Consider the following 12213-nt stretch of genomic DNA (forward strand, 5'->3'; position numbering starts at 1 on the left):
AATGCAATGTGATGAAAGGGTAGTTTGATTTCTAACATTATTCTCTCAACAGACATTTACATCGATAGTCTGGCGTTATAATTTATTTGCTTTTGGTGTACTGTGGAGTGGGTAACACTGTTTTTAATGGCAGGCTAACGTGCACCGTTGACTCGCGCTAGCCTAGCATAGGCGAACTAAGTTATCCAAAAGTAAGGACTGGATGAATTTTTTTGAAAACTGTCTCCACTGATGAATAACAACTGACTGCACGACATACAGTGTACGGTAGATGGCGGTAATGCGTCTCTCTGTGAACAACAGCATCCGGAAATACAACAACAGACAGAGCCGTTTTCGGCTGTTGCCCTGTGCGACGTTAACTGGTGAAACTGAGAGGAGCAGTAACATATTCTGATAGAAAAAATGCCAGTTTGTTCAGCTTATAAATGCAAGAAACGCTCCGATGGATCATATAAAGAGGCATACAAAAGGGGCGAGTTTTCTTTTCACACGTAAGTTTTTTTTTGTTCCAAGTTCCAAGTCAACCTCAAATGGAAAGTCCACTAATCAAAATACACACACACACATGACAACTGTTTCAATATTGTGTAGTTGCCAATCAGACATGCCACAGTTTTGACAAAGTATTGTAATGGTAACCATCTTAAGGGACTGTTGTCATCACAACGTTGGCGTGTGTGTTGCGATCTGTTAGGTCGCGATGGGGAATACACTGTATTCCAGTGACTCGAATCTTGTGAAGCTGGAGGGTAGTATATTTAGTTTAATTCAGAGCTGAAAAATAAGTGAGTCAAGAGCAGAACAGACAGCGTTCTGCAAGAAGGAAAGTGGGATTATTATTAGAAGTACCCGGTAGGTGGCAGTACTATCAGTATTCAGTCTGTCCTAAAACCCCACTCGAAGGACAGTTTCCGGAAATACTAAATACGCTCTTTCAATGATGTCTGTAATGTATAACGTGTTAAATTGCATCGAAGTTTAATAAATTCTGTCTCTCTGTAAAAAAAAAAATGCCTGTGTGTTCAGCGTATAAGTGCAAGAAGCGTTCAGATAGAGAGTATAAAGAGGCATACAACAGGGGCGAGTTTTCCTTTCACAAGTAAGTTTAATATCTCATATTCGTAGTTTCAAACAACCACACAAAAACGTATCTCATATTTACATTTACACGCACATTTGTCCAACATTTGTACAGTTTTGTCACGCATGCATTAGTCAAGTCAATTGTATTAATATAATGCTTATACAATACAGGTTTACAGTGATAACAGGAGAATCATGCACTTCTGCTGTTGTTCAGTAAATTCAATGTTGATTCAGTTCCATTAACGCTTATGCATTTCTGTATGTGTCTGTTTGTTCATTCGTGTGTAAAACATGCAGATTCCCATTAGCTGATGGCTTGAGAGTGAGAGAGTGGCTCCGCCGGATGAGATGGCAGAACTGGTGGCCAACTGGAAATTCAGTCCTGTGCTCGGATCATTTCGAGAAGGACTGCTTTGAACAAATGGGCAGCCACAAACGATTACGAAAAAATGCTGTCCCGACCATCTTTAATTTCCCTAAACATCTCCAGTGGAAGGCAAGTCAAAACAGTATTTGAATGTCTTTAAATGTTGTGGTTGTTATCATGCATATGTGCATATTTCTTATGGCGCTGCTAGCCTACATACTGCAGATTTTCCTTTCATAAACTCTTTTTAATTTTTACCTTTCTTTGTAAATGTTTACACCCAGGTACCAGCTGTCAAGAGACGATCTCTGGTATGTATTGGAGGTTTGAGTAATCACTCTTCATATCTAGTAAAAAAGTTTAGTGGTTCTTTACATCAAGGCGTTTCTAAATAAACCAAAGTTGTTGGTTTTCCTTTTCAGCCTTTGTCATGTTAATATTTTTGCATATTGTTGGACTTATGCAGTTAATGAAAATAGTTTGATTATATTTACATTTATTTTCATGCTCTGTTGTGGGGTTTCCCAAGCTGGGGGTTTGTGAGGGAACTGCAGGGGCCATAAACATGTAAAATAACAATAAATAATTTTAAAATAAAAACAATACAAATAAACACTTACACATGTAATGAGACCATTAGCCATAACCATTATTAAAAATGGCCTTAATCTAAGGGGGTACTTTGGGACACCACACCTCAAATCATAACCAGTTGAGAACCGCTGTTTTAAAGCTCTTTTTAAGGAAGTCTTTTATCTTTCATTATCATGTTTAAAACCAGAATCGTAAGCCAGTCGAAGTGCCTATCAAACCAAAACCGACCCCAGTGTCAGCACCAGTAACACCACGGTAGGGTATTTGCAATTTATTTAATTCTTCTCAAATAAATTATTCTCTCTAATTGTTTTACTACTTAACATCTCTCGGTCATGGTTTGGTAGGCTTCAGGGAAAGTTTGTTCGCGTGACTGTGGATTCTGATGGTTCCAGTGGCCCCTTTCATGCTGGCAGCTTTCACGATGACTACTGCAAACCGCAGGTTCATAACTGTTGATTTTTTTATTTTTAGGCTTCTGATTGTCGAGCACCTTATACACTTGTGCATTGTATGCCACACAATGTGTTTTCACAGAGCTTTCAGTGGATGAAGCTATCAGAGGGGGGTGATGATGATGAGGATGATGGTGATGATGATGATGACGACAATGACACTAGTGTATGTAGACCTTTACAGTCTTTCAGGTTGTAGAAGTAAATACTTACGCCTGACAGATCTGGAAATCTCCTGAATGATTTTTTTTTACATACAGGATCCTGGAAATGATGTCGCTTATGATGATGCACCTCTTGACACGCCTGATAATCCAAACACACAGTATATCAGGGTATGCCTCTTACAGATTTGTATTTGAGTTCTCTGTTACTGTTATTGTTTTGCATGAAGATTTGAAAGTGTAGTCATAATATAGTTATGAAAGGGAAATGTTATGGTTACTTTCTGTGAAGGCCATGACATGCCAAGCCGACGGTCGGACTTTGTGGCCGTCAGTGAGCGTCCGTCGGGCTGGTTTTTGCGGTGGCAGTGTGACCGATTCGGCATGTTGAATTGGCGTCGAGGCCATCGGTGAGAGAGATCACTCTGATTGCTGTTCAGTTTAGCAAACGAGTATGAGAATAAAAGCAAAAGTGATAAAAGCGAGCCAAGTCAAGATGACATAGACAGAAGGCTGTTTTAATTTTACGGCATCTTTCCTGAGCATTCCAATATGTAAATATTTTCAGCCGTCTGGAATGAAGCAAGTCAAGTCACATATGTTTATACAGTGCTTTATACAATACAGATTGTTTCAAAGCAGCTTTACAGTAATAACAGAAACATTATTCAAATAGTCATTGTTCAGCTCAAGTCAGTTCAGTGTTGATTCAGATCATCAGTTATTAGTTCATTTCATCTATAAAGCAGTTCTGCAGAAAACAGCGAAGTCATCGTCCAGCTCAGTTCAGTTCTCATCTGATGGTATCAGTGCAGTCAAATCAATAATATTGCTGAATATAAGTGTCCCCAACTAAGCAAGCCGGAGGCGACAGTGGCGAGGAACCAAAACTCCATCCGGTGACAGAATGGAGAGAAGAAGAAAAAAAAAACAGGCTCAGTCTGGGGGCCAATCCTCCTCTGGCCAACAAACGAACACTGTGATCGTAAAGTGATCAGCTAGATATCAGCATGATTGATATTCAAAACTTTGTTTACGGTTTGTATATCTGCGGTCCAAGTTTCGGTTAAACTTTTTGGAATGACGAATGTAGACTATTGATGCCTGCTGATATGGACAGATATTTACTTACACGCAAAAAGCACGTGCAAGTTGACAGTCGAAAGTTGACAGTCGTCTTTAGTCCTTTTGGTGTGTTCAAACGCAGCTTTTTTGTCCCAGATGAAGCTGACGCAAGGTGATAACACAGTCAGCTTTCGTCGCCGCTTAATCTTTAATGTCAGCTTGGTGTGTCACGGCCTTAAAATCATTTTTACATTTAACCCCTATTACCTTAAGGTCTCTATTTTTCAGGTGACCGAGAGATGGCAATGGCTGAGTATAGATGTAACAGGGCCATTTCAAGAAAGCAAAGGCGCCTATAGCCACATTGTGGTCATCTGTGACTATTACACCAAGTGGATTGAAATCTTTCCATCGGAAAAGCCTAATTCTGATTCCATTGCCCTGCTTATGTGTGATGCCATTTCCCGGTATGGTTTTCCTCTGGGATTTCTCACACCTTGGGGTGCCAGAGGGATTCAGGTCAGAACGGTAAGCCCTACATTATGATTTGGCTATTCATTTAGAATTGTGAATTGTATTTTTATGTTTTCAAATGTGCTGAAAAGTTTCTAAAATGTCTCAGTGCAGTGATCATCTCACATTTTGCTTATTTTTTGTCAAGGTTAACCGAGCGCTCAATAATATTCTGATGATAAAGGATATTTCCCTTGTCTCTCGACATCATCAGGCTTCACAGCTTGAGCCTCACACACAATACCACATCGTCAAGTGAGTTTGGAATTGTTTGTATGTGAATCACCATGTTCCAGAGCCTGGAGTTATTTTGAAACATTTGTGGTGCTGTTTGTCTACAGTATGGTAGAAAATCTGGTGAAGAAGCATCCAGAAAGTTGGCATGTTCATTTGCCTGTCAGCGTGCTGCGCTTCAACTGCAGTGTGCACCCAGAAACCAAACACAGACCTCTGTCTCTTCATCGCAGTGCGGGAACTAAACCGTATACATCACCCAGAGATCAGCCAGTATGTATTGTATTCACTGAAATGTTACTGTGACATTGCAACAGCTTTGTCCACACTGGCAGCCCAAATCCAATTGATTATTGGTTATGATTATGTCAAGAATCATGAGCAGAATTACACTGCTATTTTAGTCATTTTGTTTAGACATGGGCAAATGCGGTGGTTAGTTAAGTTAAGTTTTGTGATTCTACACATGCATGCACAACAAAATAATTGATATACACCGTTCAAAACTTTGGGGTCAGAAATATTTTTTATAAGAAGTGTCTTGTGCTCAAATACAGTACAAACCGTAACATTGTGAAATATTACTATTTAAAAATAAGTGTTTTCTGTTTCAATGTTTTTTTAAATCTAATTTTATTCCTGTGATGTCAGAACTGAATTTTCAGCATCATTACTCCAGTCTTCAGTGTCACTTGATCCTTCAGAAATCATTCTAATCTGATGATTTGCTGCTCAAGAAACATTTCTTAAGCAGCACAAGAGTTTTCAACAGTAGAAACCGTGATATATCTTTTTTAAGTTCAAAAGAACAGCAATTTGAAGTCATTATAAATGTCTTTACTGGCACTTTTGATCAATTTCATGTATCCTTGCTGAATAAAAGTATTAATTTCTTTCTAAACAAATTCTACTGACCTCAAACTTTCGAATGGTACTGTATACATAGTATATTATTCAATTTGAGTATGTATTTTGTTTTTCAATCAAGCTTAGTGAAGATGACCTTGCAAAGTACACTTTCAAAATACAGAAACCAAACCCTTTCAAAGAAATTGAGGCACTGAAACAAATATTCCGTGAGTATGATCACCTCATGTCCAAATCTCTATCAGTTTACCTTTCCTTCACATCTGTGCTCATTATCAATTAACTTTTGTTAACACAGGAGAATCAGCAGACTGCATTGTCGTTTCATAAGGCAAAAAACATAGTAAGTATGAATTAACCGTAGTACTGTATTTGTTTTCTACATTTTTTATTTCTTGTCATGAAATTTTATAAATTGGAAAATGCACTACTACTGCATATTCAGCTGTTTTACTTTGTTTCCTCTGTTGCTAGTGCGCCTGAATATCGCAACTGGTGTGTGACTTCAAACTGAAGGTCAAGTGAGGAAGCTCCGTACAGACCACATTGATGAAGGGATGGAAAATAATGACGTTAAAGTCCATTTAGACCTAGACTGAGGTGTTGTTTATTTGTGAATTATTATTTATTTTTTTCATATTGAAATGTTATGCAGCATTGTGAATAAATGCCGTTAAAGGTATAAGAGAATAGTATTAACTGTAAAATAAACTGCTTTGAAAGGAGTGGGAATTTTCCTTGGTCATTTTTAACTGTTTATAAATAACTAATTCCACCAGACTGAGCCAGCAAAAGATAATCTAATGTTAATAACCAACAGCTATGTTTACCATGATGCCATTATAAACTCATGATGCCACAAATATTCCTGAGAGTTGCAGGCAATCCTAAAGGATATTGTGGGGGCCTGACTTAAATAAACCTTTTTATACTGTTGACTCAACAGTTTATTCCAGTAAAGTCTTATTCAGAATAAACGGTTTATACTTATTTTGATGTCTATCATTGTGTATTTCATGCCCATTTGTAATTCCAAGCCACACAGCCCCAAGTACTTTCTAGAATGTACACTACATAGCCAAAAGTAATATGATATCCTATTCTTATTAACACATTTGACTATTCTGGTAATCCCAGTAAAAACAAACGCTAATGCTACCATCATACATTTCATACTAAAGCACGAATATTAAATGCATTAAGATTTGTTCTCACTGGAATAGCCAAAAAAACAGTACACTAAATAGCTGGAAAATGTAAATGGCTTGTGCCTAAGCAACAAGTGTTAGTTAAAAATAAATGTAATGAGCTATGTGAGGCCACTAGAGCGCGACCGTCTCCGGGACAGAAAAGAGTTCACGCTGCTCGCGCAAAGACATCTGGGATTGTGGAGGACTGGCTCGAGCGCTTTGATTTCCGCAGTGCAGCGTGGGATAGTGGAAGAAGTCAGCGAAACAGCCGTAGAGAAATGGTGAGTGAGCAAGCAAATGAAAGCTAGATCAAATGTATTTATTCGTTTTGTCGTTTGAAAACGTAACTATGAATGTTTTAACCATACTAGCTGCTGGATGAAGTGGCTAGCTTGTGTAAAGGTAGCCTTTTCACAGACCTCTTTGTTTCGCAATATTTTTAGCAGCCCGGCTAACGTTCCCTGCTAAATCCGCCCAATGTATTGTGTAACTTGGTAACGTTAGTTTGACACTAAATTGCGCTCGACGACGGACATGGTCAGCCAATATGGAGAATCGATGTACAATCGGTTTTGTGTTGTTTATTCGTATAAGCGCTGCGCAGTCCCTGTGGCCGAAACGGGGCTGTTAATCGCGGTGTTGATTTCGTGGTCCTGGTCCTGTCATTGATCATTCTGGGCTGTGCCTTTCAGATGGTCATCCTAGAGATTTAATCTAGCCTCACATACTGAAGTAGATGAACAGTAAAAGGATTTTCGAGAGCAGATTGGTTGCTACATGTTTCTAGCCTGCCGTCGTTACTTACTAGCTGCAGTTTGCACGTCCATTTTTAAAAGATAACTTGCGCCAGCTGAATAACGTTATTAAAGACTTCGTTCAGCCGCTTCAACGTTAGTCTCGCCGAGAATCCAGCTCTCCGTAATGCTGGTTAGGGGTTTGCAGTTAACAAAACGCACAACAACGCGCTACATTTCCTAGGTGTTGCCAGTAACTAAGTCAACAACAACTTAACACAACTGCAGCTGTCGGCGTTTCATTTGTGTAGTTGACATGTTTCAGCTGTTCACCATCTGCTTTTCTTTTCATTATTTAATAAGCCAGTGGTTGTTTTAGTTCAAACACCGCTTTAGGGTTAAGATATATTAGTTAGTTGTTATATTTATTAGTTATATTTATTAGTTGTTATATTTATTTAAGATATATTAGTTAGTTGTATACGTTAGTTGTTTGTTATTATGTACCCGTTTCGATGTTCAGGATTATTTTCCTAAAATAATTGATCTGATGCTTCCCTATGTTTTGTGAAGGACAAGGAATGCTCCGTAAGGTTTTTGAGCCTTGAGTGGATACTGCGGACGGCTGAACACAGTATAGACTCACATCTCAAAGATAAGTTGTAATAATGAGATGGGATTGAAAGTTGCTTGCTTTTCTTTCTCTTCAGGATGTCTTTTTGATGATCAGACGTCACAAGACAACCATCTTCACAGATGCTAAGGAGTCTACCACAGTCTACGAGCTGAAGCGGATTGTGGAGGGCATCCTAAAGCGAGCACCGGAGGATCAGAGGCTTTATAAGGTCAACAAAAAAGTTTTTAATATTATTATTCATTGATTTGTATGTCAAACCTTTTTATAATTATTATTTATTTTTTAAAGGAATAGTACTTTTATTCAGCAAGGAGGCATTAAATTGATCAAAAGTGACATTTAATGTTACAAAAGATTTCTATTTCAAATAAATTGTTCTTTTGAACTTTCTATTCATCAAAGAATCCTGAAAAAAATGTATCCTTGTTTCCACCAAAAACAAAAAAACAAAAAAAACACTAAGCAGCACAACTGTTTTCAGCATTGATAATAATTAGAAATATTTATTGAGCAGCAAATCATCATGTTAGAATGATCTCTGAAGGATCATGTGACACTGAAGACTGGAGTAATCATGCTAAAAATTCAGCTCTGACATCACAGGAATAAATTACATTTTAAAATACATAAAAACTGAGAAAACAGTTGTTTTAAATTGCAATAATGTTTTAACTCTTATTTTTGATCAAATAACATTTTTGTTCCAAAAACATTAATAAACTATTACTGACCCCAAACTTTTGAATGGTAGAGTGTGTAGCCAATTAATACCACAAACTATCACAGAATTAATAAAATCCATTGCTAATAATAGCTAAAACCCCTTAAGCTATATAAAATAAAATAAAAACTCACAAATTAAAACAGGGTTTTTTAAATGTGAGTGGCTGCTGTCTTTTTTTTTTTTTTTTTTTTTTTTTTTACAAGATTAACAGAATAGAAAGTGAAAGACTTAAAGGTACACTATGTAACTTTTGGAGCCTTGCAGTTAATAAACAGAGAAGTAGCTCCAGCTACAAAGTTCTTCCGCAAGACGCATGCAGTTTTATTTATATATATGACGAGTCACATGGGTAGTGGGCTACTCCACAGCGCTTGTCGTCCCACTGGTCTAAAATAGTCAGAATATAAACGCGTACCATAGTGTTTCAGGACATAGGCGCTGATCCCCAATCGTTTGAGATTCGGAAACCTCTCTGATTGGTGGATCTCATATCATGTCCCGGCGGGTCGTAATACACACAACTCTACCGTTATATTTAGCGCTACAACATAAACTGACACAAAAGCTTGTGCTTTGTTTTGCTTTTTTTTTGCATGATGATAAATTGTATTTTACATAATTAACTCCAAAATTATCAGGTATATTAGCGAGAGAGCAACTCGCAATAGCACTCATGAAAAGAATGTGTTTTTGTTTGGTCGGTAATGTATTTGCTGTCCATTTGTTTCTCTTTGCGATGTACTAATAACTTTTGTGTAATGAATTCATAAAGCGCAGAAAAAGACATTACTCTTGAAAGCTAACGCCAAGTATAATTAATTAATGAGCATGTAAAATGTACTAAGGGGCTAATTTGTTGCGTACATATATAGCCCCTTTCACACAGAGATTCCGGAAAATACACAGATAATGTGTCCCGGGATTTGCTCGGGATCGTTTGATTTTGGTTCATTCACGCTGCCTGTGATTTTCCGGAAACTGTGAGTGCGTTCAAACGCATCCCGTAAAGTCACGTGACTTCAGGATGTGACGTGTAATGTACACTGACGCATCGCATCGCGTACTGTTCCACAAAGCTGGCGAACGACCTCACTTTCAGCGCGGATAGTAAGGAGCTGCCTGGTCTCTGCTTCATTAAAGTTTGCAGACATTTTTTCGTTCTTTCTTTGTTGATGACGAACACAAACGTTCTTCTAAGAGCAACAGAGTCGCGCGATGGCACGTGCGTCATCACTACGACACACCCCTTACAGCATTGGTCCTGGCTTTTGTTCACACGGCGCGTTCGGGGACTGATCCCGGCAATGTTACTAGGTCCCCATCCCGGCATCAATCCCGGGACGTGTTTGCGTTCACACAGAAGGCACTCTAGCAATTTTACGGCAATTTCCCGAGATCAACGCGCTGTGTGAAAGGGGCTTATGTCACCTTGCGTAGCCCAGTTATCATTTGCTCATGGAAAAATCGGTGAATTAAGATGTTTATATTTGGTTGGTAATGTATTTGCACTTGTTACACAGTGTACCTTTGAATTAATTTGAACAGCATTTCCAAGAAAACGTGTTTTGTACATTGAACATTATAGAAAGGAAAAAACGAAGGCATATCTGGCAGCATGGGGAGAAAATGGCAACATCTGTACATGAATACAACAAACTAATAGTATTTCTTTCTTTCTTTTTTTTTTTTTAAATTGCATTTAATAGTAATCAGGAAATACCAATTTATCAATGACCTTTGAGTTGAAGTGGTGCACTTTAGTAAACAATCTGTCCATGTCCCACAGGAGGACATGCTGCTTGAAGATAGTAAGACTCTCGGAGACTGTGGCTTCACAAACCAGACAGCCAGGCCTCAGGCTCCGGCCACAGTAGGGCTGGCTTTTCGCATCAGTGGTGAGTTCCCATTTCCAACACTTGCCTGTGGTATTTTGGTGATTCGGATTTGCTTACTGTGTCTGTTTTTATCACAGATGATGCTTTTGAGCCTCTAAGAATAGAGGCCTTCTCCAGCCCTCCTGAGCTTCCTGACGTTATGAAGCCTCAAGACTCGGGCAGCACCGCCAACGAACAAGCCGTGCAGTGAAGGAGGAACCGACGAGAAAAGGGGTTGGGATGGGGGGGAGGGGGGGTAAGGCAGAGGCAAAGAGTGTCCAAAACAGTGGACAAGCAAAACGTGTGTGTATTAAGATGGTGGTGTGTATCGAGTTACATAAAGAAGGGGGAAGCATGAGTGAGAGTGATCTTGTGTGATATTGTAACTTTGCTGAGAATTTGAACCGCTCTCCCTGTTACGCCTCACATCCCATCAAGCACTAGCAGCTTACTCTCACTGTATCGTCGCAAACCCTTCCAATATTCAGTGTCTGCTCAGTGCTCATCTACTGGTTAATCCACCAATCACACCCTTTTTGGCGCAGGCACATTTTGATTTGGTAATGTTTCCCTTCATTTCTGAATGAATTGCTCATTTGTTAGTCACCCGTCAAAGGTGGTTAGATATCAGAGTGTTTAAACCTGTGCTCCTTATTTAATTCATGCAAATGTTATGTTTGGAGAGTTAAACAATTTGTGCTTTTTTGTGTGTTATGATCTGTTAGGGCCGGGGTAGGGTTTGTGTAAGTGGTTTTACAAATGCCCACTTTACTGATCGCATTTACAGTACGCTGTTGTGTGTTAATGATTATTGATATTATAATTATTCTTATTTAGATCCTTCATAATTTTATTGGGGCGCTAAAGGCCATAGGCGTTTTATGTTACCAACTTAGTGTAAATGCACATGGAACTGACTGAACATCAGAATGGGCATGGATGCCATCAGGTTATACCTGCAGATTAATTCCCAGCACATGGTTATGGTGAATTCTGACATACAGTGGTTTCATTGTAAATACATTTTTCCACATACATTGTTGCTTCTTGAAGTGTTTTGCATTTCTTTACAATTTTGTGTTGGAGTTAGTGTCTGCTTGTTTTGTTTTCAGTTTTTGTTTGGAAGCTTAAGTATTGACATTTAATTCCCTAATTTTGTATTTAAATCAAAGGGGAGTGAAAATGCTAGCGAGATTTTTTTTTGTGTGTGTGTGTGTGTGGCATTTTAAAATGGTGGAAAGAATCAACTAAAATGTAAAGATCAATAAGAATGAAGTTGGGCATAGTTGCTTGAACAAGTGAATGTTTTAAATTTAACACAAACGCTGACATTGTGTTCATCCCAAAAAAACAGACGCTCCTAATGTTTTTGCGAACTCACCTTTATCCTTCTCAGTGCTCTTGCAAAACAAAACAAAAACAAAAAATAGAAACTGAAAAGAAAATCATGCTGCAGTATCTGTAACTGCGTTTAAATGAATTAAAATCAGCCCTTTTCCACTCCTTGTTTAATGTTCAATGTCTGCTTATTGATAGTATTGTTTGATTTTTATAACGTGCAGATACAATTGCAATATAACAAGTGAAGGAACAAAAAGGCAAGGGGAAGAAAAATAACAAGAAATAATATTACAAGTAAATGACAAAAAATTGGAAGAAAAAACTGTATTTTCCTTGCTTGTGTGTTTTCAGATACAAAGCGTTTT

The 12213-nt window shown here is 38.3% G+C and overlaps 2 protein-coding genes across 3 annotated transcripts; both read left to right on the plus strand.

The window, feature by feature from the left end:
* The first annotated feature begins 294 nt into the window (after positions 1–294).
* On the plus strand, positions 295–6337 carry LOC307160063 (uncharacterized protein). 2 transcript variants are annotated; one of them, XM_079873875.1, is made up of 13 exons: positions 295–494; positions 1387–1585; positions 1741–1767; positions 2238–2305; positions 2398–2494; positions 2588–2671; positions 2766–2840; positions 4023–4262; positions 4396–4502; positions 4589–4754; positions 5470–5557; positions 5647–5691; positions 5823–6337. In XM_079873875.1, the coding sequence occupies exons 1-12, from the start codon at positions 406–408 to the stop codon at positions 5676–5678; spliced, it is 1272 nt and encodes a 423-aa protein (XP_079730001.1). In that variant the 5' UTR covers positions 295–405; the 3' UTR covers positions 5679–5691; positions 5823–6337. The 2 variants fall into 2 exon arrangements, with proteins under 2 accessions (XP_079730001.1, XP_079730002.1); XM_079873876.1 differs by lacking the exon at positions 295–494 and adding an exon at positions 899–1102.
* A 360-nt stretch (positions 6338–6697) lies between these two features.
* Positions 6698–12014, plus strand: elob (elongin B). Its single transcript, XM_079863230.1, has 4 exons — positions 6698–6819; positions 7983–8117; positions 10420–10528; positions 10606–12014. The coding sequence occupies exons 1-4, from the start codon at positions 6817–6819 to the stop codon at positions 10716–10718; spliced, it is 360 nt and encodes a 119-aa protein (XP_079719356.1). The 5' UTR covers positions 6698–6816; the 3' UTR covers positions 10719–12014.
* The last annotated feature ends 199 nt before the right edge of the window (positions 12015–12213 follow it).

Source organism: Squalius cephalus, assembly GCF_949319135.1.
Source record: "Squalius cephalus genome assembly, chromosome: 1".
Lineage (NCBI taxonomy): Eukaryota > Metazoa > Chordata > Actinopteri > Cypriniformes > Leuciscidae > Squalius > Squalius cephalus.

What these genes read in the sequence shown, in the direction of transcription:
- LOC307160063 (XM_079873875.1), top strand. Translation starts at nt 406, where the DNA reads ATGCCAGTTTGTTCAGCTTATAAATGCAAGAAACGCTCCGATGGATCA. An exon ending in GGCGAGTTTTCTTTTCACAC is followed by an intron (nt 495 to 1,386) that starts GTAAGTTTTTTT and finishes TAAAACATGCAG; the next exon opens with ATTCCCATTAGCTGATGGCT. An exon ending in CTAAACATCTCCAGTGGAAG is followed by an intron (nt 1,586 to 1,740) that starts GCAAGTCAAAAC and finishes GTTTACACCCAG; the next exon opens with GTACCAGCTGTCAAGAGACG.
- elob (XM_079863230.1), top strand. An exon ending in AGGATCAGAGGCTTTATAAG is followed by an intron (nt 8,118 to 10,419) that starts GTCAACAAAAAA and finishes CATGTCCCACAG; the next exon opens with GAGGACATGCTGCTTGAAGA. An exon ending in GCTGGCTTTTCGCATCAGTG is followed by an intron (nt 10,529 to 10,605) that starts GTGAGTTCCCAT and finishes TTTTTATCACAG; the next exon opens with ATGATGCTTTTGAGCCTCTA.